The sequence below is a fragment of the Triticum dicoccoides genome, chromosome 4A (genome assembly GCF_002162155.2).
Source record: "Triticum dicoccoides isolate Atlit2015 ecotype Zavitan chromosome 4A, WEW_v2.0, whole genome shotgun sequence".
NCBI lineage: Eukaryota > Viridiplantae > Streptophyta > Magnoliopsida > Poales > Poaceae > Triticum > Triticum dicoccoides.
The window spans coordinates 706,309,059-706,333,244 of record NC_041386.1 but is presented as its reverse complement, the minus strand read 5'-3'; the positions used below and the strand labels follow the sequence as shown (position 1 = coordinate 706,333,244).

The 24,186-nt window shown below is 43.1% G+C and overlaps 1 protein-coding gene across 6 annotated transcripts; it reads right to left on the bottom strand.

Moving 5' to 3' along the window:
- Positions 1 to 10,567: 10,567 nt before the first annotated feature.
- On the bottom strand, positions 10,568 to 18,128 carry LOC119288041 (putative receptor-like protein kinase At4g00960). Of its 6 annotated transcripts, XM_037567655.1 has the most exons (12): positions 18,066 to 18,128; positions 16,514 to 16,567; positions 15,370 to 15,505; positions 14,849 to 15,281; positions 14,262 to 14,311; positions 13,730 to 13,809; positions 13,331 to 13,506; positions 12,492 to 12,593; positions 12,180 to 12,390; positions 11,849 to 12,080; positions 11,573 to 11,735; positions 10,568 to 11,327 (listed from the first exon to the last, which is right to left on the bottom strand). In XM_037567655.1, exons 3-12 carry the CDS (start codon positions 15,411 to 15,413, stop codon positions 11,118 to 11,120), a joined length of 1,701 nt encoding a protein of 566 aa, XP_037423552.1. In that variant the 5' UTR covers positions 15,414 to 15,505; positions 16,514 to 16,567; positions 18,066 to 18,128; the 3' UTR covers positions 10,568 to 11,117. The 6 variants fall into 6 exon arrangements, with proteins under 6 accessions (XP_037423552.1, XP_037423551.1, XP_037423553.1 ...); XM_037567654.1 differs by lacking the exons at positions 16,514 to 16,567; positions 18,066 to 18,128 and having other exon boundaries at positions 15,370 to 16,383; XM_037567656.1 differs by lacking the exons at positions 16,514 to 16,567; positions 18,066 to 18,128 and having other exon boundaries at positions 13,331 to 13,479; positions 15,370 to 16,382.
- Positions 18,129 to 24,186: the final 6,058 nt, after the last annotated feature.

The following is a 24,186-nucleotide window of genomic DNA, read 5'->3' as shown; positions in this document are numbered from 1 at the left end:
AATTAAAAAATAAAGCAAAAAACAAAAGAAAATAAATAATGCAGAAAACGAAACAAAAAAACAATTAAAAATAGCAACAATAAGTATTTTGTTGTAAGTACAAACAAAATAAAATAAATAAAGCAAGAAAGAAAACAAAAAACAAAAAAGTGTTTTCAAATTTGAAAACTAATGGCACTAACAGAAAGTTTATAATTTTTCTAAAACTAAAGGAAAAAAGAATTAAAAAATAAAGCAAAAAACAAAAGAAAATAAATAATGCAGAAAACAAAACAAAAAAAACTGGAAAATAATTAAAAATAGCAACAATAAGTATTTTGTTGTAAGTAGAAACAAAATAAAATAAATAAAGCAAGAAAAAAAACCAAAAAAATGCGTCCTACTGGGCCCCACGGCCTGAATACGACTAGAAATCCAACCATGGGCCAGAATTTAGGCCCGTAGTAGGCCCAGAAGGCCCATCAGGCAAAGGAGTAGCAAATAGGCCCGCAAGCCTACGGTGGAGAGGAGCTCGAGAGGGGTGCGGCAGTGGGGCTTATAAACCACTGCGCGCCCCTCTCAACTAGCGAGGTGGGACTAAACTTTGGCCCCGAGGCTGGCAGCACAGGGTCCTTTGGTACCGGTTCGTGGCACCAACCGGTACCAATGCCCACCCTTTAGTCCCGGTTGGTGCCACCAACCGGGACCAAAGGTCGCCGCTTCCCGCCCTTTGAGCTGCTGAAAAGAGGCCTTTGGTCCCGGTTGGTGGTACCAACCGGGACTAAAGGTGGCATTAGTCCCGGTTGGACTCACGAACCAGGACCAATGCTCTTGCTATATATACAACACTTAGGAAAATTTGACGAACACATCACGAGTTGCCCCCAGCCCGCCCGACGACACCGAGCTCATCGACGCCGCCAAGCTGCCCAGATCGACGTCGTCCGCTGCCCCGACACCGCCCGCCGCCCAGACGCTGCCCCGACGCCGTCGGCGCGCCCTCGCCGATGCCGTCGTCATCGCCCGCGCCCGTCGCCCTACGGCCTGTTTGCAATTTTTTAGAATCCTCAAATTCCAAAAGGAGAAAAAGATATGCTCAAATTTAAGTTTTTTTAATTTTGGTTAAATCTGGTCAAACTACTTATTCAAGAAGTATTAGTGTTACTACATACTTATTCAAGAATATTAGTGTTACTAAATAATTATTTCAATTTTTTGAATTTTGGTCAAATCTGATCAAACTATGGTCAAACTTATTCAAGAAATATTAGTGTTACTAAATAATTACTATTTTTTAGAATAATAGTTTCAAATTCAAACGGTGAAATGTGTGACCTAATGCTCAAGTTAAACTGCTGAGGGTTAATAGGATTTACAGCTTACATTTGTTAGGAAAACAACAAGTGCAGACTTGGAAAGTAGGGGGAATAGAACTCCGAAGTTAAGCGTGCTCAAGCTGGGGGAGTGAGAGGATGGGTGCCCGGTTGGGAAGTTAGATGATTTGGAATGAGTGATCCATACTTGAGTAGTTAAGAGGGGCGATTAGAGACTAAATCATCAAATAATTCAGAAAATCGAAAGTCGAAAAAAAATCAATTTTTTTTCCAAAATTTTCAAAAAATAATTTCAAAAAAATAATACCTTTAGTACTGGTTGGTAACACCAACCTGTACTAATGGTCCCCCATACCACGGCGCGAGCTCACGCCACGTGGTGGGCCTTTAGTGGCGGTTCGTGCCACACCGGTACTAAAGGGGGGGCCTTTAGTCTCCACTCTTTAGTGCCGGTTGCAAAACCGGTACTAAAGGCCCTTACGAACCGTTATTAAAGCTCCATTTTCTACTAGTGAGGGTGGACAGGCATAGGAGTGATGGGCTCGAAATAAATAAATAGAAAAGGCCCATCAAACGAGAGTGCAGCGATTCGGTGTCCGGGCTCATCTACACTCGGCCAGAAAAAAATTCACAAAAAATACTAGAAAAATCAAAAAATTCCAAAGTATTTTTCAATGGTAGACAATTTATTGCATGAGCTTTTCTCCAAATTTTGGCTCATTTGGACATTCGAGTAGATCTCAGCAAAAAAGACAAGTCAGGTGAGAACATTACATGAACAGTAAACTATTTTACACACCCCTAATTCTTCTTTTTTGCCGAGGGTTGCTCAGTTGCTCAAAGGATTTGAAAATTGGGGCCGACCTCACGCATCAAATTGTCTACCATGAAAAAAAAGTTCAATTTTTTTGAATTTCTCTAGTATTTGTTTTGATTTTTTTATTCAACACAGGTGCAAATGAGCCCGGGCTCAGAAAAGGATTTCCGCATCAAACGATGACTATTTTTCCAGTCGTCCCGTCCAGAACGTGCAATCGCATTGTCTCTCGTCCTAGCCTTTCCCCTCTGCGCCGCACTGCTTCCTCGCCGGCAAGTCGCCATCGCTGGACGCCTAATCGGCCAGGATCCGCCCACGGTACGCCGCGCCCGGCCGGTGGAACCATAGTGCCCAGCCGCCCACTCCTAACTCCCCTGCTCACACAGTAGCAGTAGCACCGTAGCAACACTAGTTCTGCCCGTGCCCGGGGTCCGGTGGTGTGCAGGGGTGCAGCTACGACACAGCAGGAGCCAACCCTATTTGAGTCATTCATTTTGGGATTGAGGGAGTAAGATTTAGGAATATCTGATCTATATTTGATAGTGCTGTCTGCCACATACATGAACACATCGGCATAATTTGTTCTGTTCAACTATGACCGATAGAATGTAAGAGGAAAAATAATTATAATTGCTGAAGAACAAAGGATGGGACACATTGCTTCTCCTTTCTAGAAACATGCCATGAAGACCATATCGATACGATTTCTTTTGTGCTATTGCCTATTGGTAAATTATCATTAAGAACAGTAGCATGCCATATGTGTTGTCAATTTTTTAGGTGGGCCATCCTGTTTCAAACTGCTAGATCGGCCAGTGGTTTCGACCAGAGTATTTGAGAGAACCAAATATGTAGGACACAGAAAAGTTGTTGGCCATTGAAGAAGGAAGAGGTTTTTCAGATATGTCCGGATCAATTGATTGCATGCATTGGCAATGTAAGAACTGGCACAAAGGTTTGTGTGCAATGTATTAAGGTCACATTAAAGAGGCAACTATTATACTGGAAGCAATGGCATCACATGACTTATGGATTTGTCATGCTTTCTTTGCAATGGACGGTTCTCACAACGACATTAATGTGCTTCAACGATCTTCCATGTTCAGGAAACTTTGTAGTGGGGGATCGCCATTGTGCAACTACACTATCAACGGCCACAACCACAACATGAGATAATATCTTGCCGATGACATTTATCCTCAGTGGGCGGCATTTCGTGAAGGCCATATATGAACCTCAAGGTAACATACAAAGTCATTTTGCATCAATGCAGGAAGCAGCTATGAAGGATGTGGAGAGGGCCTTTTCGAAGTGCTTCAACCTTGTTGGAGAATTATTCATGGAGATGAAATAATGTGGGAATCAGAGACTTTATGGCAGCTGATGGCATATTGTGTTATTTTGCAAAACATGATTGTCGAGGACGAGGGTGATGGTGTAGCCCAAACCCATGATTTTGGCAAGCCTGGTGAACAAGTCCAAATACCCAAAGATCAAGATGCAAAGCAGGTTATGAACTTTCGGTGGATGCATCTGTATCTTCGAGATCATCAGGGCACGCATAGCTACTCAATGATCTTGTGGAGTATATGCGGACCCACAATGGAAATCAAAGAGCTAATGTTTGAGTTGAGCATTTCAAATAAATTTTATGTAAGAACTATGTATTTCGCTACCAATATTTTTTATTTACGTGCAACATTCGCGTGTATGACAGACGTTTATGGATTTGCTTGTATTTGAGAGTTCGGATTTGAGATGTGTGCAGCCGGGCACTACACATGAGGGGTCGTTCGGCTGCGTCTGCGAGCGTGCTTGGGTGCGTCCGCGGACGTATAGAGGGGGCGGATTTGCCAAGTCAAACTGTAGATGCTCTAATTTTTTATATATTTGTTTATAAAGGGAGTACTATTTTTCTTTCAGTACGCACACTTTTTCTGTATAAAGATACTACATGAACTTGGATCCGCCACTGGTTTGGAACTGCTAGATTTTTAATATATTGGTAAATTATCATTAAGAACAGTAGCATGCCATATGTGTTGTCAATTTTTAAGTGCGACATCTTATTTCAAACTGCTAGATCCGCCACTGGTTTGGAGTAGAGTATATGAGAGAACCAAATGTGCAGGACACAGAAAAGTTGTTGGCCATTGAAGAAGCAAGAGGTTTTTCATATATGCCCAGATGAATTGATTGCATGCATTGGCGATGTAAGAACTGCCACAAAGGTTTGTGTGCAATGTATTAAGGTCACACTAAAGAGGCAACTATTATACTGGAAGCAGTGGCCTCACATGACTTATGAATTTGGCATGCTTTCTTTGTGATGCCCGGTTCTCACGACGACATCAATGTGCTTCAACGATTTCCCATGTTCAGTAGACTTTGTAGTGGGGGATCGCCACTATGCAACTACACTATCAATGGCCACGACCACAAGATGAGATATTATCTTGCCGATGGCATCTATCCTCAGTGGGCGGCATTTTGTGAAGGCCATATACGAACCTCAAGGTAACAAACAAAGCCATTTGGCATGAATACATGAAGCAACTATGAAAGATCTCGTACACATTCCGACGATTGGCCGAGCGAATAAGTCAACTTCAAAGTGGATCTATTGTGCGAAGAGTGCGTTATGAACCGTGGCCGCCTACCTGCTTTGGTTGGTGGGGGCGGCTCCTCCGTTGTGGGTAAACGAGAAACCTGACTCTACGAACCCGAGGAAAGGTTGCACAGCTTCCGTAGGGGCGTTAAGACTGTGGAGAGGGTATTCAGAGTGCTTCAAACTCGTTGGGGAATTATTCATGGAGCTGCAATGATGTGGGTATCAAAGACTTTGTGGTAGTTGATGACATATTGTGTCATTTTGCAAAACATGATTGTCGAGGACGAGGGTGATTCTGTAGGCCAAACCCATGATTTTGGCAAGCCTGGAGAACAAGTCCACATACCCGAAGATCAAGATGCAAACTAGGTCATGAACTTTCTGTAGATGCATCCGTATCTTCGAGATCATCAGGGTACGCGTAGCTAGTCATTGATCTTGTGGAGCATATGCGGACCCACAATGAAAACCAAAGAGCTAATGTTTGAGTTGAGCACTTCAAATAAATTTTATCTAAGAACTATGTATTTTCTCTACCAATATTTGTTATTTACGTGCAACATTGGCGTCTATGATGGACGTGCATGGATTTGCTTGTATTTGAGAGTTCGCATTTGAGATGTGTGGCGCCGGGCACAACATATGAGGGGTCGTTCGGCTGTGTCTACGGGCGTGCTTGGGCGTGTCCGAGGACATGTATAGAGAGTCGTATTTGACAAGTCTGACTGTAGATGCTTTAATTTTTTTATATATTTGTTTATAAAGGGAGTACTATTTTTCTTTCAATACGCACACTTTCTGTGTATAAAGATACTACATGAACTTGGAATTCTTCTAAAAGAAATATCTTGATGAACTCATGTTGAAATGATCCGATTCAATGTTAATACGGAGGAAAGGATGAGTGCAGTTGCAGCTGTCCTGCATGGCTCAAAAACATACATGAATGCACTATATGCCTTTTATTCATACTGCACCCAGTTTCTCTGATCTAGATCGGCTGTCAACCCTTTCATTTAGATAGAAGGCTAAGAGCAACTCTAGCAGACCTCGCAAAACGCCCGGCTCGCAAAAATTCCGGCAAGTATGCGGGCTCGGCCCAATTTTCCGGCAAGAACAAAGCCCGCATACTCGCCCGGCCCGCAAAAAGTTTTGCTGCAGCCCGTAAACCGCACGCCGCGAGCACTATAACTACGGTTCCGCGACCATTTTGAGGGTCCAAACCCTATCACCCCGCCGCCGCGAGCCACCCGACTCCCCTTTCCCCCTCTCCACATTTCTCGCTGCCGGCGACCACCCGCCCCGCCTCCAGCCGCCATGTGGGGCCGAATGTGGAGCTCCGGACGCGGCTCCGGCAGCAGATCCGGCCGTGAGAGGGACCCGGAGCACGAGCGGCGCGTCCGGTCGGACAGCACGAGGAAGCGAGGCGCCCGAAGGTGGACCAACCACGGGATGTCGCCGCCGGTTCAACCGCCGCGAGACGGAGGAGTACGACCGCCGGCGCGCGTCCTTCTCCTTCGCGACATCTTCCTACGCCGGATCCTCCTTGTCCTACGGCGCGGGCTTTCTCCCCGTGAAGAGGGAGTGGTCGGAGGACGAGGAGGAGCCAGAGGAGCCGGCGCCGTTCACCTTCGTCCCGGAGAAGGAGGAGCCCGAGGAGCCCGCTCTGCTCAGCCACCGCGGAGTTGTCGGGCCCGAGGACTACATCGCGGACTTCGACGCTATTGCTGCCGCCATCGCCAAGCGGAGCGTGCGCGAGGAGGCGGAGCGCCGGCGCCACGACGAGAGCTGGAAGCCCTTGAGTGGCGGCAGGCGGTCGCCGCCAACACGAAGGTTGAGGAGTGGCGCCGCATCCGCGCGGAGCAGGCGGTGAAGTACATCGACCTGTGCAGCTCCGGCGAGGAGGATTGAGCATCGCTCGGCCTCCACGGCGTCGTCCATTTTACCGCGACCTCGCCGTCGTCAGATCCGACCCCCTCTACTACTAGTTAACGTAGCTTGTAGTATGATCTATGCTTAATTTGTTGATCATGTAGTATGTATGAACTCTGTAGTATGCGATGTGATGAACTATGTTTGTACAATTTCTCCCGCGAAAGTGTTTTTCAAATTATGTAGGTTTAGATACGGTATCTGATCGGCCGCGGATGTTTTCGACCTGCAAACGCGATATTCGTGAAACCGCAAACACGTTTTGCGGGTCGAATTTTTGCGGGGTCTGCTAGAGTTGCTCTAAGTCTATGCATTAAAATTGTGTAACCCTTGCAAGGCCATCCTTAGAAAACAGAAGAAAAAACTCACCTGCCCTCAAGTCTATCGACGCGTCTTCTTTCTACACTTGGTGGTGGCGCACATAGAGCAAGATCGACGGTGGCACTCGATCTCTGGTAGGCCCCTTTAGTTGTACAAACGAAGCCCGTTAGTTAGCTCAATTTCAAGCATCGATACATAGCCCTCCTACATTAAGGTTTCAGAAACCCACAAAAGGCATAAATCATGGAATTGAAGAGAGCATATGAGTTGGTCAGTTTCCTCTAATATCCGCACTGATGCCATGACAACACAACAATTTTAACTAGATGATGTGTGGTAGATAAAAGCTACATCTCTGATTTCCGAGTAAGCAATCAGAGATCTAAGGGATCGTGCAAACTTCAACTAGAAAATATGAGAGGTTATATAGAGAGCCTAGCACCGAAGGAACATGGCATGGAAATGAAAGCATGCGGTAAGTATGACAGCCAGGTACAAAACTCATGAACACAATTAAGTTTATTTTTTGAGATGTGGAATATACGACTCATTCCTCTCGCACTTCAAATTAGTCAAGGGTAATGTGTGATTCTTGAAGCAAGTGCATCCACGGTTGCAGACGAATAATCTACGTAAACCGCTTGTTAAAAAACAACTCAGAATATGCAACGGTATTACCACTAAAGAACATCAAGTCTTTTTATGGGTACACTGGATTAAGTTAACAACACTTTCTTCATTAGTAATTAAGCTTAAGGATTTTCCTAAGTAGTACATTACAATTAACTTCACATTTTTTTCTCAATTTGTTTCTTTTAGCGAATTCCCAGTTAGTGTCGATATGCTGTGTAGAAATATCTCCGTTTTTTTGTGAACGACAGTGCTGCAGTTGTAGATGTGGTGTAGACTTACAAAACGTATCAACAAGCCATCCTTGACCGTGAATCGCCTGTGCACCGGAGGCGTGAACCCAGCCAGTGGAGAGAACTCTGGCGGCGCGTCGGAGGTGGAGGTGGAGGCAGATGCTGATTCAGGCTGCGGGGCGACCCTGAGGGTGGTTGATGCAGTCCTCTGGGTGCCGCCAGCGGTGGTGGTAGGCATGGTGTGAGAGCGGAGGAGAGGCGGACAGCGAAGCGCCACGGCGACCATGGACCCGCCGCGTGCGGTGCGATGCGAGGGGAGCGGGAGAAGGAGGCTGCCGTTGGCGCGGCATGAGTGGACAAGGAGGGGTGTGGAGTGTAGCTGAGCTGCTCGAACGGGAGAAAGATATCTCTCCATGATCTTCTACTAGCTCACGCCTCAATGGGTAGCTCCTTGTATTGTACTGGTAGTTAGGGATGAAAAACTTTCCGTTTTTCTGGAGGAACAATGGAAACGGAGAGGAAATATGAAAACGGAAACGGAAATTTGCAAAACGGGAGTGAAAATGAAAATGGAATTTTTTATGCAGAATTGGAAACAAAAACGGATCAGTGTTTTCCGGTGGAACATGCATGGAAACGGAACTTTCCGTTTCCGTGAATATGAAATTTCAAAAAAAAAAACAACTCATTATTTTTTGTTTTTCTGTGTATTTCTCTATGATTCAAGGGGTTTTTAAGTTCGCTTCCGTATCCGCTTTGTATTCGCTCCGTGTCCGTTTTCGGTAGTATCTGTTTCCGTATTCATTTCCGGGGTTTTTGTATTCGTTTCCGCTTCTGCAAAAAAATGTGAAAACAAATATAATAACACTCAATTTCGTCCGTTTCCGCTCCGTTTTCATCCCTACTGGTAGTATTATTTTCATTTCTCCAAGTACACATTTTATTAAAAAAATGATATGAACAAAGTTTTTTATTCAAAAAACAAAATATCTCGACGAACTCATATTGAAACGATCCAATTCAATCAATGGGTAGATAAGAAAGGATGAATACATCGTGCGCATCATGCCGACGGTAAATAAGGGGGATTCTGCTGCAAAAAACACAGAGGGAGTATTATATAATGGTGATTCTGCTGCAATCATGCTTGTTTGCCAAATATAATTCATAAATTACGTTATGAAGATACGCAAAATTGGAACTTGTAGCAATCTCATATAACGTAAGAAACAACAGATTTGGTGAAGAATTCTTGCATACCATGTAAGGGAACTGTTTCTTTCCTCCCATCTCCAAAACCTTTCGACGAAATGTTGGCCCCTTTTGAGGACAGGGATAAAATAAAACATCAAGGTCCAAGACTGCTACCATCTCCCTCACCTGAAATTTTACATGGCAAAAACACCAAGGCTGTCCATACATGAAAAATGCCAAGTACAAGATGCAGACTTGGTAAACTAAAACGATATTCACCTTACGACAAAATGGACAGCTGAAAGTTTTAGCCAGAATACACCAACAATTGAAGCAAAGGATAAATCAGAAGCAGAGAAAATATTAGGCCATGATATACAAAAAAGAAGGTCCAAATATAAATATGCAAGACCGTCAATTTTCTCATATTAAAGTTACGAATCTCAGTTTAAAGAAAACCCATACCCTTCAAACTCGTGTATCTCATTAGCTAGGTTTTTCTGGTCGACGACACTAGGACCAAATGACTGGCGAGCTGACTGATTTTTGCACGCTAAAAAATATCTTCATGACCTCGTGCATGTTGAAATGATTCAGTTCAACCCGCTGTTGTTGAAAGAACAATGGCTATTGAATTCATAATGAACTATGCTCGATTGCCCTAATCTAGATCACGCGATCGCATTACGCTTTGCCTTTCCTTGGCAAGCTACTTTCCTTTTTCTTTCCAGGCTAAAGTTGCAAATAAAAAAATCCAATTATTTCATGAAATCACTAAATAAGGAGTATTACTAGCAAGGTTTACCCCAAACTCGTCACGAGGGAGTTTTTCTCCCCCGGGCGCAGGAGGGAGGGGAGGGTTAGTACGGATCCGTTTTTCTCAAAATGAAATATCCATTAAACTGTGTCTCGAGATCTTTGACATTCAATCTCATGTTGATAGATTCGGCGAACTTTATTTTCGAGCACAAAGTGTATTCTTAATTGGAACTATCATGTGCTTCCGACTAGAACTAACATGTGCCTCGCGAGGGAGCACACATGTGCTCCGACCCAAAGCATATGTATCTTGCAAGCCACATGCCATTGTCCGGTGCATCTCATGCTCTACCAAAAATGACATCCGTTGATGCTTTCTAGGGGGTTCCCTTTAACTGGTTGCTCTAAAAGACCGGAAACTCTGGGGTTCAATTGAGATATATGAGCTGGTCAGTTTCCTCTAATATCTGCATTGGTGCCATGACAATAGAACAATTGTAGATATGATATCTAACTTAGTAGTTGATGCCCGTACATAGAAGTTACAAGTTACATTCCGATACCGGAGTAAAGAATCAGAAATCTAAATGGATCATGTAAATATTGATGGAATATGAGAGGTTATATATAGCCCAACACCAAAGAAACATGACAAAGAAATGAAAGTATGTGTCAAATATGACAGCAAGGTACACAACTCATGAGCACTACCGCTAGTTAGGTCTTTTTCAGGTGTGGAAGATATGGCCCATTCCTCTTGCAGTTTAAATTAGTTAACGGCAATGTGTGAGTCTCAAAGCATGTGCATCCACCGTTGCATAGCTATCATGACCCTTGGAGGTAGAAAAAAACTAGATTAGATGTGACTTAGTTAAGTCTCGTCTGGATGGGAGCTAGCTACACGTAAGTTTTGTTATTGTTACAATAAATTAGTTAACAACACATTCTTCAATACATAGTAATTAAGCTTAACAACCTCCCTAAATAGTAGACCGTAATTTACTTCATGCATTCTCTTGCTTTTTTTCTTTTGTTGACTTCCCAATTAGTGTTGACAGCAAGCCAGCATGGTACGGTAACGCATTACACTGTAGAAATAGCTCTGTGTTTTGTGATGGACGGCAAATCTGAGTGCAAATCAGGGTATCTCCCATTCACCTTCAACAGAACTAGGGCGACCAGGAGCCAGATCAGAATGCAGAATCCCACTTCTTTTGCCATGTCCATGCCCATTGTAAAACATGTATGTGAATGTGACGGTCATAATCTTTGGCCGTCCTCGGTCAACTACAACCCCTGGTTATTACTCAGTGACAGCAGTAAGCTGGTGACGATCTCCCACTCCCGACGCTGCAGAGCATCGCCACAACCTCCGACATGGCGGGCCTACATTCAGCACGACAGTGGACGCACAGCAGAGCCACCTTAACGCATTCCGCAATCTGAGCTCTCTCACCCTTGCTAGCGCGTAGCAGTGGGTCAACAAGCTTGCGGGGCCTCTTCAGATACTTGCATGCCTGAAAGGATTCCAAGCCATTTCAAGTGATGTATTGAATTTTCACTGGTGATTTTGTACATAAAAGGCACCCATATTTATGAAAGATCCTGAAGTTCAAGGCATCTTAAAGATTGTGTAGCCACACACTGCTCTGCATCGAGGTAAAGTGCAGTGGAGATTATTGAGAAGGGGTGAGTATTCACCCGATAGGAGCTACGCATCACTGCGAATCAGATTATGTCATGATAATACAAAATTACTTACATGATCAGGAAGTGATCCTGGAGATGAGCCCTTCTTCGCCTTCACCATATAAAACCAAGGGTTGTTTCCACATATTATCTCGAGAACTACGATGCCAAAGCTGTATACATCTGCCTTCTGCGATAACTTTCCGGTAGTAACATATTCAGGATCTGCATAGCCACTAGCAGATGAAAAATGGGATCATCATTCATGGCGGTGCACTTGCAAACACTTACAGATGAAATACGACAGTTGCATCTCATAACTAGATTGTTGAATCAGATGGGCTCTTACTATGTGCCGCATACAATATCTTCTGCAATTGCATCTGGAGCTAGCTTTTTAGCAAGACCAAAATCAGAAATTTTAGCATTCATTTCAGGATCCAACAGGAGATTACTTGGTTTCAGATCCCTGTGGACAATGCACATCTGAGAATGCAGATGCAGATAAACAAGGCCATCTGCTATCCCTTTGATTATTTGAAGACACTTTGACCAATTAAGCAATTTCCTTTTTGTCTCATCTACAAAAATGTAAATGCACTATTAGGGAGATGCATTTTCTGACAAATAAACAGATGAATAATAATAAATACAAGCCCAGATAATTAGTAGAAACATGCCAGAAATGACGTCTGCCAAGCTATTGTTCGACATATATTCATAGACAAGTATCTTTTCTTTTCCTTGAACACAAAACCCAAGTAGCGAAATTATATTTTTATGTCGAAGATTCGGAATGACTTCAATCTCAGCTTGGAACTCTGATAGGCCTTGATGTGAAGATGTGTTGTGTCTTTTGATAGCAATATCGAGCCCATCAGGCAGTTTCCCCTGAAAAAATTTAAATGGCAATATTGAAGAACGCATCTCAACATGGATTGAGGAGGTTCAGAGAAAACCAATTGGAGTATGGTTACATGTACTGTTGATACCTCTGACTGTTGCTGGTGCACGAAAGCAAATTCCCACCCATCACTAGCATTACCGTCATATGCAAACAATGGATGGTAGCTAAGGTAGAGATGTACAGTTTCCTTTTTTCAAAAGAAAAAGAAAATTCAAGTAGATATGAGATAATCTACCAAGCACAGTTCCTCTCCTCTTATAGGATGTCACTAAATTGAAGCTATTCTGAACTAAATCCAATCCAGTTTAAGTTCATACCAATAGGGATATATGAAAATGTACTAGTACTGTCCCATTATTTCAGTCATGCTTAAACTATCAGAAGTGGAGGCCTATACAAAGACCCCACACTCTTAGCAAAAGAACAATTAAAGGAGTCACTTGACCAAACTATTGCAGCTTTCACTCACTTTATGCACCCTTGGACTGACCAACTATAGCGGAAACTACATTTCTGATCCCATTCAACATACTTGTAATATATGTCCCGACATTTTATCTGATTTTGCCACTGGATACCATTCCTATTAGACAGGAAACTACATTTCAAAAGCTGGATTCATCTATGCCTCATGGGTTGGAGCTGATAAAAATGTAAACACCATACTGTCAAGAGATGCACTTCAGTTCCAAAAAGAATATCACTGCAAATTAAATATGGGGGAGAAAATATTCAGGATAGAGAATCGATCTACTTGTCTTTTTAGAGAAAATCTATGTACTTCTTCTTTTATGTAAATGATTCTATTTTACCCTAGGGTGGCAAACTGAGATTTCATATTTTAATTCTTATAGTATTGCAAATGCATGTTCTTAAGCAGTCCAAGGCTGTTACATACTAAAGCTTGTTTCAAGAAAGTATTACCTTGTAGGTACAGCCGAATACACCATTTCCAAGCAAGTTCCGCAATGACAAATTGTCTGTAGCAGCCAATATCTGAGAGAAACTAAAATAGGGTAGCTCTGCACCTTTTCCAACACCTATGAGATTGACTATTTCCTCCATATTCATGGCTTGGCGTGATCCATAGAGAAACGCACCTTGTCATTGATTATAAGGCAGGGCATGCTTGTTTCAAAGAGTAAATACAAAATTTTCAAACTGTTTCTATGGGATAGCTAGCACCCACAAAAGTAAGTAGAACAATAAACAAAAGCTGACCCGTCCAAAAGCAAATGTGCATATGCAATGGAGTTAAACTGTGAAATTTGTAGCACCTAGTTATAAACTAGAAGAAGTTGTCAAGTATTTGAGTGCACATACTTGTATTTTGTTCTTCGTCAGATTTTGCACAAGGGGGAATTCCCGGATCTTCTAAATGAATTTCCTTGAGTGCCTCTGTTCTGAGTTTTTAACAATAAAAAAGATATCAAAAAGAGATAAGTAAAGGAAATCAAGATTTAGGTGTTAAGATTTATTGTTTTTTCATTTGTGTTTATGGGTGGGACACACGAGGTAAAAGTGCTGCTTAATGCCTACTGAAGTAGCACACAACTAGGTAGGAGCCTGGTGATTACGTTGTAAAGCAGAGTCTCAATAATCTGCAAAGTTAGTGCACTAAATTGATATAGAACAATTACAATTCCGATCATGGTTATAATTTGAAAAGGTGTGATGCTCAACAAGTTCAACTTCACTGTGCGATAAGAAATTGTTTGTGCATCCTTCATTCTATACCTTGACTAAAAGAGCTGGAAACTGAAGCAGGTCCACAATGGTTTGAATACACAGCAAAGGGGAATCCATGAATGTGACTGAATTCAGCATAAAACAAGGTACCATTGATATACCTTACCTATTGTTATGTTCTGAAGGATGGACCGCATGTAACTCACCCATAGTATCCTTTGAGATGCAAAAAGAAAAGAAGAGATGGAAATAAGATCCTTTCAACATAATTTCCTCTGGAATAAACATTATGGAAATAATGAGTAATATTCTAGCAACAAATCAATGTTAACTACTCCCTCCGCTCCATAATTCTCGTCGTGGTTTTAGTTCCAATTTGAACTAAAACCACATAAAGAATTATGGAACGGAGGGAGTATGAAGCATAATAGTTGGAAATTTCTGTCGATAACATGCAGGGGGGCTGCAACCCTGACAAACCACATTGGCCTAGCATCTGTGCAGAGTTCAGAAGCTGCATGATCTTTAGAAGTGAGTTCTTTGAGATTATATTTGATCTGAGAGTGTTCATAATAGGCCGGCCAGTCTTTTATGATTAGTATAATGACACAAAAGTAATAATTGACTTTGCCTACTGTACTGCTCACGAGATATTATAGAAGCAGCATCTATAACTAACTAATCTGTGCTGGCAAACTCATGCACATGATAGCCGTACAGTTCACATCTAGAAAACAGAGAAGAATATTGTACCTCTGTACCGAGGGGTTGAGCTTTGTGCAGAAGCCGTGCCCAGGTCCGACTGGTATCAACAAATCCAACGAGCGGGAAGAGTTGGAGGTAGAAGGCGATCTCATTCTGCACCTGATGGAGCTGGTCAGCTTGCTTCCCTCCCATAAACCAGCTGTAGAGGTAGCTGCCGTCCTGACAGGATCTGATGAGCATGTATGTATGCCGGAGTGTCTCCTCCAGCTGCTCAACTGGGTTCCTTGTCTCTGTATGCTGCATCAGCTGTGTGCTCTCGAGCTGCTGGAGAAGGTCTCCAATCATCTTCACACGCCGCGCCAGCAGCTGGCAGGTCTCCCGGTTCCTTCTAACTGTCCTTGCCGCCTCCACGATCATCGTGATGAGCCCATATACGTCCACCCCGGCAAGCTGCGCTATGTTGGCCACCTGACCCACGCCACTACAGAGCATCATCTTCTCTCAGTTTGCTGGTGAAGAAGAAGACCAGAGAGTGTTGAAAACAGGCACCCAGTAGCCAGCTCCTATACCTTGGTACTTTTCTGAGAAGTGAGTCGCGGTCTTCAGACTTCATGATTGATTATGTGGTTGAGAAGTTGTACAAAACCTCTCCTGATAGGATGGCCACATCCAAATTGTTGACGTGGTGAGTGGACTCTGATTTTTCTGAAAGTAGGTACGATACAGGAAGAAAATGACTTTTCAGAAACTAAAACAATTTGGCATGGCATTTCAACACCACCAACACCAAGAGTCCAAGACTACTTCCTACACCCTAAGAATATCCAACAGAAACGTAGATATTGTCCTGGCACAATCAGGAGCACAGATTCTCCTCCTGTGGAATTTCCACAAACACCTGGACGGCGGAGACCAGTCCACCGAAGGAGATAAGCCTGAACATCTGCAACTTGTTTAAGACCACACAAACCCATGACTGAGCAATCGATCAAAGGGCAGGGCAGGACAGCCATTAAATGGCAAGGAGGAGGCACTGCCAGTGGCGCCATCTGGACCGCTCCCGGTGCACGCGGACGCGGCAATGGCATAACATCGACCGGCCGGGGCCACTGTTCCGCAGCGAACACGTCTCACACCGCCTCCCGGACACTAGCTAGGCGGTATGGTGTGTACGGAGGACGGGTCGCAACTGCTGAGCGAGGTGGGCGGCTCGAAACGGGCAGGCGGCGGGGCTCCGGCGAGCGGACTCGTCCAACTCTGAACCAAGAGCTGGTCCACCGGACAAGTAAAAAATACTTGGTAAGAATGCACCTCCTATAATTAGAATAGTCATGGTACAATAAGAACAAAATGTTTCAAAGCAAGGTACGAAGGCTAAAGGCCAAAATGTTAATGCATGGTTCCGGGCAGCTATCAATCGATCCCTTGAATCTCAGACACTAAGAACAGTTTCGAGCTTACTCGGGCATGAAAGCTCATTTGTCCAGCGTTGCATTGGAAATGTATAAAGAAACAACTAAGCAAGGAAAAGAGCAAAAACGAAGGTCCATGCACAGAGTAAAATAGGAAACATGTACATAATAATCTAGAAGCTAGATTTCTTGAAACCTCCCTGTAAACATCCAACCTGCAAGGTGTTTTACAGTTTATATTATGTGCAACATCTTCAAGGGAAAAAACAATATAACATTCAAGAGAACCAACAGTTATCACCTCGATGTCATGCATTTGTCGTCGGGAGTCCTCCATCTCCACTTTGTCATAAACCTTAAAAACGAAACGAATTTATTGAAGGAAAAAAGAAAGCAAGGAGCGCTCGTAGTGAAACAAAGTGCATACGATAGGTGCCATTGATGCAAAAAAAAAAAAGTGACCACAACATATGAAACAGGTCAATACAGTTCCTAAACATGCATATGAAAGAGGAGAACCGCCTATTTTCGTACTGTTTATTACTTAGTTATTAAGGAAAAACTTGAGCCGAAGAACCAAAAATAAATTATGTATACTCTAAATAAGACAGGAACTCAGATGCATACATGCTTACTATAACATATCACAAAGTACTCCCTCTGTCCCAAAATATAAAGAACATTTTTAACACTACACTAGTGTCAAAAACGTTCTTATATTATGGGACGGAGGGAGTAGCATATTTAGTATTGAGATTAAGCTAGTATTATGCAAGAACTATATAGAAATGACATGATAAGATGAAAGCAGAAGCAAATATTATGCAATAACTATATAGAAATTATAGAGCAAATAATTTAAGCTTATAATGACATACTAAACCCAGGGCCCGCTCTGGGATTTCAAAGGCCCCAGGGCGAACTCAACCAATGGGCCAAACAGAGAGAAAATCCGATTCAATATATCCAAAATTGATCGTTTCTGAAGCTACGATAAGCCGAAACTAACAACATCAGATCACCCAACCATCCAAAATATCCAATCCTGAGATGCCATATCACCCAATCCAATAGCTACCACAGCAACCAAGAGATCCCCATTCCGTATATATCACTAATAGTACAACTATTCATCAGACTCAAATCGATCTTTTCTTAAGCAAATATAAACCTAAACCAACGACATCAGATCACTACATTTCATAACACCCAATCCAACAACCTCCACAGTAACCAAGAAATCCCTGCTCCGTATATACAGTAATCACTACCAAATAAACTATTCGTTAAACCCAAATTGACCATTTTTGGAGCAAAGATAAGCCGAAACTAACAGCAAGATCAGCCACACATCCAAAACATCTAAACCTGAGATGCGATAGTACCCAATCCAATAGCTGTCACAACAACCCAGAGATCCCCATTCTGCATATACTGCCAATAGTACAACTATTCATCAAACCCAAATCGATCACTTATCGAGCAAAAACAAGCCGAGACTAACATCATCAGATCACCAGATGCCATAACACCGAATCCAACGGCTGCCACAATAACCAAGAGATCCCCACTCCGTATATTTCACTAATATGCAAACTGTTCGTTAAATCCAAATTGGCCATTTCTAAAGCAAAGTTAAGCTGAAACTAAAAGCATCAGACCACTGAAACACCCCAAATTCCATAACCTGAGATCCCATGGCACCCAGTCCAATAGCGAACCATCTCATGAACCTAATTAAGTAGTGTATATATGAACCTAAACAACAGAACATAGCTGAACAACAACACGAGTAGCAGCTGCATGCGGATCCATCTCTGTGAAATAGTAAACAAAAGGCCCAGAAAAATCACCTCCAGAGGACGTCTCCAAGGAGCATCAAGTCACCATCCTTGTCTCCTTTCCGCTCACCATCTCCACGAGACTCATCTCCATTCCCCATAAGAAACCTGCTTGCTTACAGCAACACTACTGGAATAAAAAAAATCTAAACGAAGAGTAGACATGTTACAGAGATTGAAGTCAGAAAGAAGTGACTATATATCTTTGGAACTAACAATAAAAACAGAACCAAGATACAAAGTTACAGACATGTGAATGCATCTGTGGTTTCACACCCGCTGAACTGAACTGAAGTTACCAAGAGCAGAGGAAACAGAGTAGTAAAGCACAGGAGAGTAGTAATGCATTTTTGTTTCATGCAGCTTTAATTTACTTCCGTTTTGTTCTTCAGTGGTGTAACAAACAAGTATGTGAATCACAGAGACAGACACATTTACTAATACAAATCCCAGCCAGCGAGTGTATTAGTTGAGCAGAAATAATCGCCAATGCAAGTAGAGCTTACACAAGTGACCAATCGATTTATGCACTCACTCATTTAGTAGGATCTTATCAGTGAATGTGAAGAAAAACAAACAGGGTACAAATTAGCTGGTTCGTGAATGCACACAGATCCCGTCTACTAACTGTGACTGAATATATGCTTCATAACAGTCCAACACAAGTATGTACACATACATACGGCGTCATTTAACTTGGAACAATTAACCACAACAAATTCTTTCCCTGACATTTTTCACCTAAAAAACATGAAGGGTATGTGACAGTGCTTTTGTCGCCATCCGTTTCAGAACAAAACTGACGAAGAATAATAACACACAGGCCATGCATGATCGAATTGATCTGATCACTGTACAGTAACTCAACAAAGCTTTAAATTTCAGGGACAAGGGAAAACCAACCACATTTTTCATAAATTTTATGAAACGTACATAAATCAAGTATTCAGCAGAAATATTTCTGAATGCAAATAGAGTTTAGGTCCTACCAAATGCATAAAAGCTTCTGAGGACAGACTATGAGCGAATAAAGTACAGCGTACGTTTTCAGACTACAATGTTTCATAGTGGGAACCATAACCTGCAGGTCCTTGGACGTGGACGAAGACTTGAAGGCCGCCACAGATCCAACGATCAACCGACGAGGGGATCAACCAAAATAAGGAGCACCTGCAAAGAATGGATCAGTCCAAAACCAAACAAATGTCAACATGGGCTCAGCTAAAGCAGATGGTGAAAACCAGGTCAAAGCGAAGGTTTACCCACAGATCGATGAGTGCGGTAACAGATACAGACCAGCGACGGGAAGAACTACGGATCTGCAGGCAAAAGAGACCCAAAATCAATCATAAATGACCAATCCAACAGGGAGAACGCACAAGCGACGGTGGGAATCACCTTAACCAGCACCTCGGCGGCAATTTGCTTAGTATTTTTGTTCGGATCCATGAAAAACATAGAACAGTTGTGTAGCAGCTTGTATCAGGAATTTGGGCGCTTACCAGTACCCATGGAGCTTTGGAGCATGTTGACGACAGGACCCTCAGGAGGGGGCTGAGCTCTTGTCACCCCGTGGTGGTGGATGAGAGTCTCACCACCGGAAAGATGCTGCAGGGGGAAGCGCTCACCCAAGGAGGAGTCCGCATCGGCCGTCATGGCGGGTAGGAGGAAGCTCCTGGAAGGCGGTGCACCGGAGAGGCGAGGACGACGGCAACATCGACGTGGACAGCCGTCTCGGCGGCCGACACTCCTCCCGTCTCCCCTAGGTCCTTGTTACTGGATGTAAGTCCAATACACATGAGGAGCGCTAGTAAAATCATCAAAGTCTACTCCGATCCATTTGTATCATCTCCATTCTCATATCCATATGGGGCACATGCAAGCTACTAAGCTTAGGTAAAAATATCACAAATCCAAGTGCCTAAGCTACCTCCAACCTAGAATCCAAATAGTGATATCCAAGATGATCCAAAAGTCCACCAATACCACACTCATGCCAATCATATATTATACCTATATAAATCCGATATATCTCAAGTTGATCATACTACACCCTAAAGTTCTCTAGCTTCAATCTTCAAAGGAATCTAGCAAAAATCATAACTATGATCCAACCAAGCCTAATATCATAGTTATCCAAGTCCAATAATATGGGGAGGGCTAGCAAAATCATCAAAGTCTACCAACTCCGATCCATTTGTATCATCCCCATGCTCATATCCAAATGGGGCACATACAAGCTACCAAGCTTAGGTCAAAATATCACAAATCCAAGTGCCCAAGTTACCTCCAACCTAGAATCCAAGTAGTAATATCCAACATGATCCTATGGGGCACACACAAGCTACTAAGCTTAGTTAAAATATCACAAATCCAAGTTCCCAAGTTACCTCCAACCTAGAATCCAAGTAGTAATGTCCAAGATGATCCAATAGTCCAACAATACCACACTCATGCCAATCATACTATACCTATATAAATCCGATATATCTTAGGTTGATCATACTACACCTGAAAGTTCTCCAACTACAATCTTCAAAGGAAGGAATCTTCCCCGCCTCCCCTCTCCTCATACCCTCACCACTCAGCTCTGGATCTAAAAGGCTAACTAACGGCAGCGGCAGTACGCTCCTGGCAGCGTTTTCACCCCTACCCACACCTCCCGCGTACTCTCCATTGCCTACATGTCCGGCTAGGTATCATTTCCCTGGTTGCGAGTTACTCGTGTGCTGCCTTGTTCCTACATCATCTGCTCCCATGCAAGTTGTCACCATAGCTGCAAGCTTGGGCACCGCCCCCGAACTTACGCAAGGACGCCAAGAGCCCAAGTGCACGTCGCTACCTGTTGCCAAGGCTAGGGACGCCCAGCAAGGGAACGCGTGATGCGGAACCAAGTCCATGACACATAACCCGCAAACAAGGTAAGGACGCCAAGTCGAATCGGCAGGAAACGAAAAGTCCACGAGAGGTATGAGGAAGCGATGCAAATGCTATCAAGAGCAGCATGCCCTGCCATCCTCTGCCTTTTCACTTGAACTTGCATAGAAGAACCCTAAGCTGAGTCACTCGTCCCAATTTGGCGCTCACAGTCTTAAGACCCCTGTCACTTCATTTCCCCCTGCGCCAAGGAAGGGTCCTTCACCAACGCAGGGTTGCTTGCACTGAATAACCTCTTGCAAGGTGGCTTCGTACCAGAATCCCCTAAATTAACATTTGTTTCCGTTGGCATTGCAAGTACATGTATTTCCATTCGCATGGTCAAAATAATATTTCTTCTTATACATTGGATTGAGTCATGCCTAGTTTTCCCTCCACGACCCTCCACGACCACTTTGACTTCTACTAACCCAGCCACCTCTTCCACAGGAGGTAATACCATGAGGCTGAGCAATGAACTCATTCCTAGGCTGGAAACACATGTAAGTTGGAACCATCATAAAATCATCGAACTAAAACTCCTTTGGATCATGAACCCCATCCCCACAATGTATCTCGGGTTGGATATAGGAGGACAAATATTGGATACTACAACTATATAAATTCAATATATGTCAGGTTGATCATACTAGGCCCAAAACTTCTCCAGCCTTAATCTTCAAAGGTGCGAATCTAGCACAAATCATAACCATGATCCAACCAAGCCTAGTATCATGGTTACCCAAGTCCAATTTTATAAAGAAAACTTCCACTTGATGATTACAGATACAAAAATTAGAAGTTATTTATCCACGAGATTTTTTCAAGATCACCGAAATAAATCCAAATTATTCCAAGGTTCATAAGTACTACTCTCCTACTACTATTGCATCTGAAGTGGCACAAACACATAATAAAAGCAAGATCAACTGCTCCAAAAAGGCACATACCATTGAAATTGCCTTTTATTCTAATTAATCCAAATCATCCTCCCATGGTGTGTACTCATAACATTCTTGGGGAGGGTTAGCAAAATCATAAAAGTCTACCAACTCCGATCCATTTGTATCATCTCCATGCTCATATCCATCTGGAGCATATACAAGCTACTAAGCTTAGGTCAAAATATCACAAATCCAAATGCCCAAGTTATCTCCAACCTAGAATTCAAGCAGTAATATCCAAGATGATCCAATAGTCCACCAATACCGCACCCATGCTAATCATACTATACATATATAAATCAGATATATCTCAGGTTGATCATACTACACCCTAAAGTTCTCTCGCTTCAATCTTGAAAGGAAGGAATCTAGCACAAAATCATAACTATGTTCCAACCAAGCCTTGTATCATAGTTATCTAAGTCCAATACAGATGAGGAGGGCTAGCACACTCATCAAAGTCTACTAACTCCGATCCATTTGTATCATCTCCATGCTCATCTCAATGTGGGGCACATACAAGCTACTAGATAAAAATATCACAAATCCAAGTAGTGATATCCAAGATGATCCAATAGGCCACCAATACCACGCTCATGCCAATCATATATTATACCTATATAAATCCGATATATCTCAAGTTGATCATACTACACCCTAAAGTTCTCCAGCTTCAATCTTCAAAGGAATCTAGCAAAAATCATAACTATGATCCAACCAAGCCTAGTATCATAATTTTCTAAGTCCACCAACTTAGATCCATTTGTATAATCTCAATGCTCATATCCATATGGGGCACATACAAGCTACAAAGCTTAGGTCAAAATATCACAAATCCAAGTGCCCAAGTTACCTCCAACCTAGAATCCAAGTAGTAATATCCAAAATGATCCAATGGGGCACACACAAGCTACTAAGCTTAGGTCAAAATATCACAAATCCAAGTGCCCAAGTTAACTCCAACCTAGAATCCAAGTAGTAATATCCAAGATGATCCAATAGTCCACCAAAACGGCACTCATGCCAATCATATTATACCTATATAAATCCGATATATCATAGGTTGACCATACTACACCCGAGAGTTCTCTAGCTTCAATCTTCAAAGGAAGGAATCTTCCCCGCTTTCCCTATCGCCATACCCTCGCCACTCGACTCTAGATCTAAAGGCTAATTAATGGCAGTTGCAGTACGCTCCCGGCAACGTTTTCACCCCTACCCACACCTCCTGCCTACTCGCCATTGCCTGCATGTCCGACTAGGTATCATTTCCCTGCATGCGAGTTACTCGTGTGCTGCCTTGTTCCTACATCATATGCTCCCATGCAAGTTGTCACCATAGCTGCAAGCTTGGGCACCGCCCCCGAACTTACCCAAGGACGCCAAGCGCCCAAGTGCACGTCGCTACCTGTCGCCAAGGCTAGGGACGCCCAGCAAGGGAACGTGGGATGCGAAACGAAGTCCGTGACACATAACCCGCAAACAAGGTAAGGACGCCAAGTCAAATCGGCAGGAAACGAAAATTGCATGAGATGTATGAGGAAGCGATGTAAACGCTATCAAGAGTGGCATGCCCTGCCATCCTCTGCCTTTTCACTTGAACCTGCATAGAGGAACCCAGAGCTGAGTCACTCGTCCCAATTTTGCCCTCACAGTCTTAAGACCCTTGTCACTTCATTTCCCCCGGCGCCAAGGAAGGGTCCTTCAACAACGCAGGGTTGCCTGCACTCAATAACCTCTTGCAAGGTGGCTTCGTACCAGAATCCCCTAAATTAACATTTGTTTCCGTTGGCACTGCAAGTACATGTATTTCTATTCGCATGGTCAAAATCATATTTCTTCTTATATATTGGGTTGCCTGCACTCAATAACCTCTTGCAAGGTGGCTTCGTACCAGAATCCCCTAAATTAACATTTGTTTCTGTTGGCACTGCAAGTACATGTATTTCTATTCGCATGGTCAAAATCATATTTCTTCTTATACATTGGGTTGAGTCATGCGTGGTTTTCCCTCCACAACCCTCCACGGCCACCTTGACTTCTACTAACCCAGCCACCTCTTCCACAGGCGGAAATACCACGAGGCTGAGCAAAGAACTCATTTCTAGGCTGGACACACATCTTAGTTGGAACCATCATAAAATCATCGAACTGAAACTCCTTTGGATCATGAACCCCATCCCCACAATGTATCTCGGGTTGGTGACAGGAGGACAAACATTGTATACTACAACTATATAAATTCAATATATCGCAGGTTGATCATACTAGAC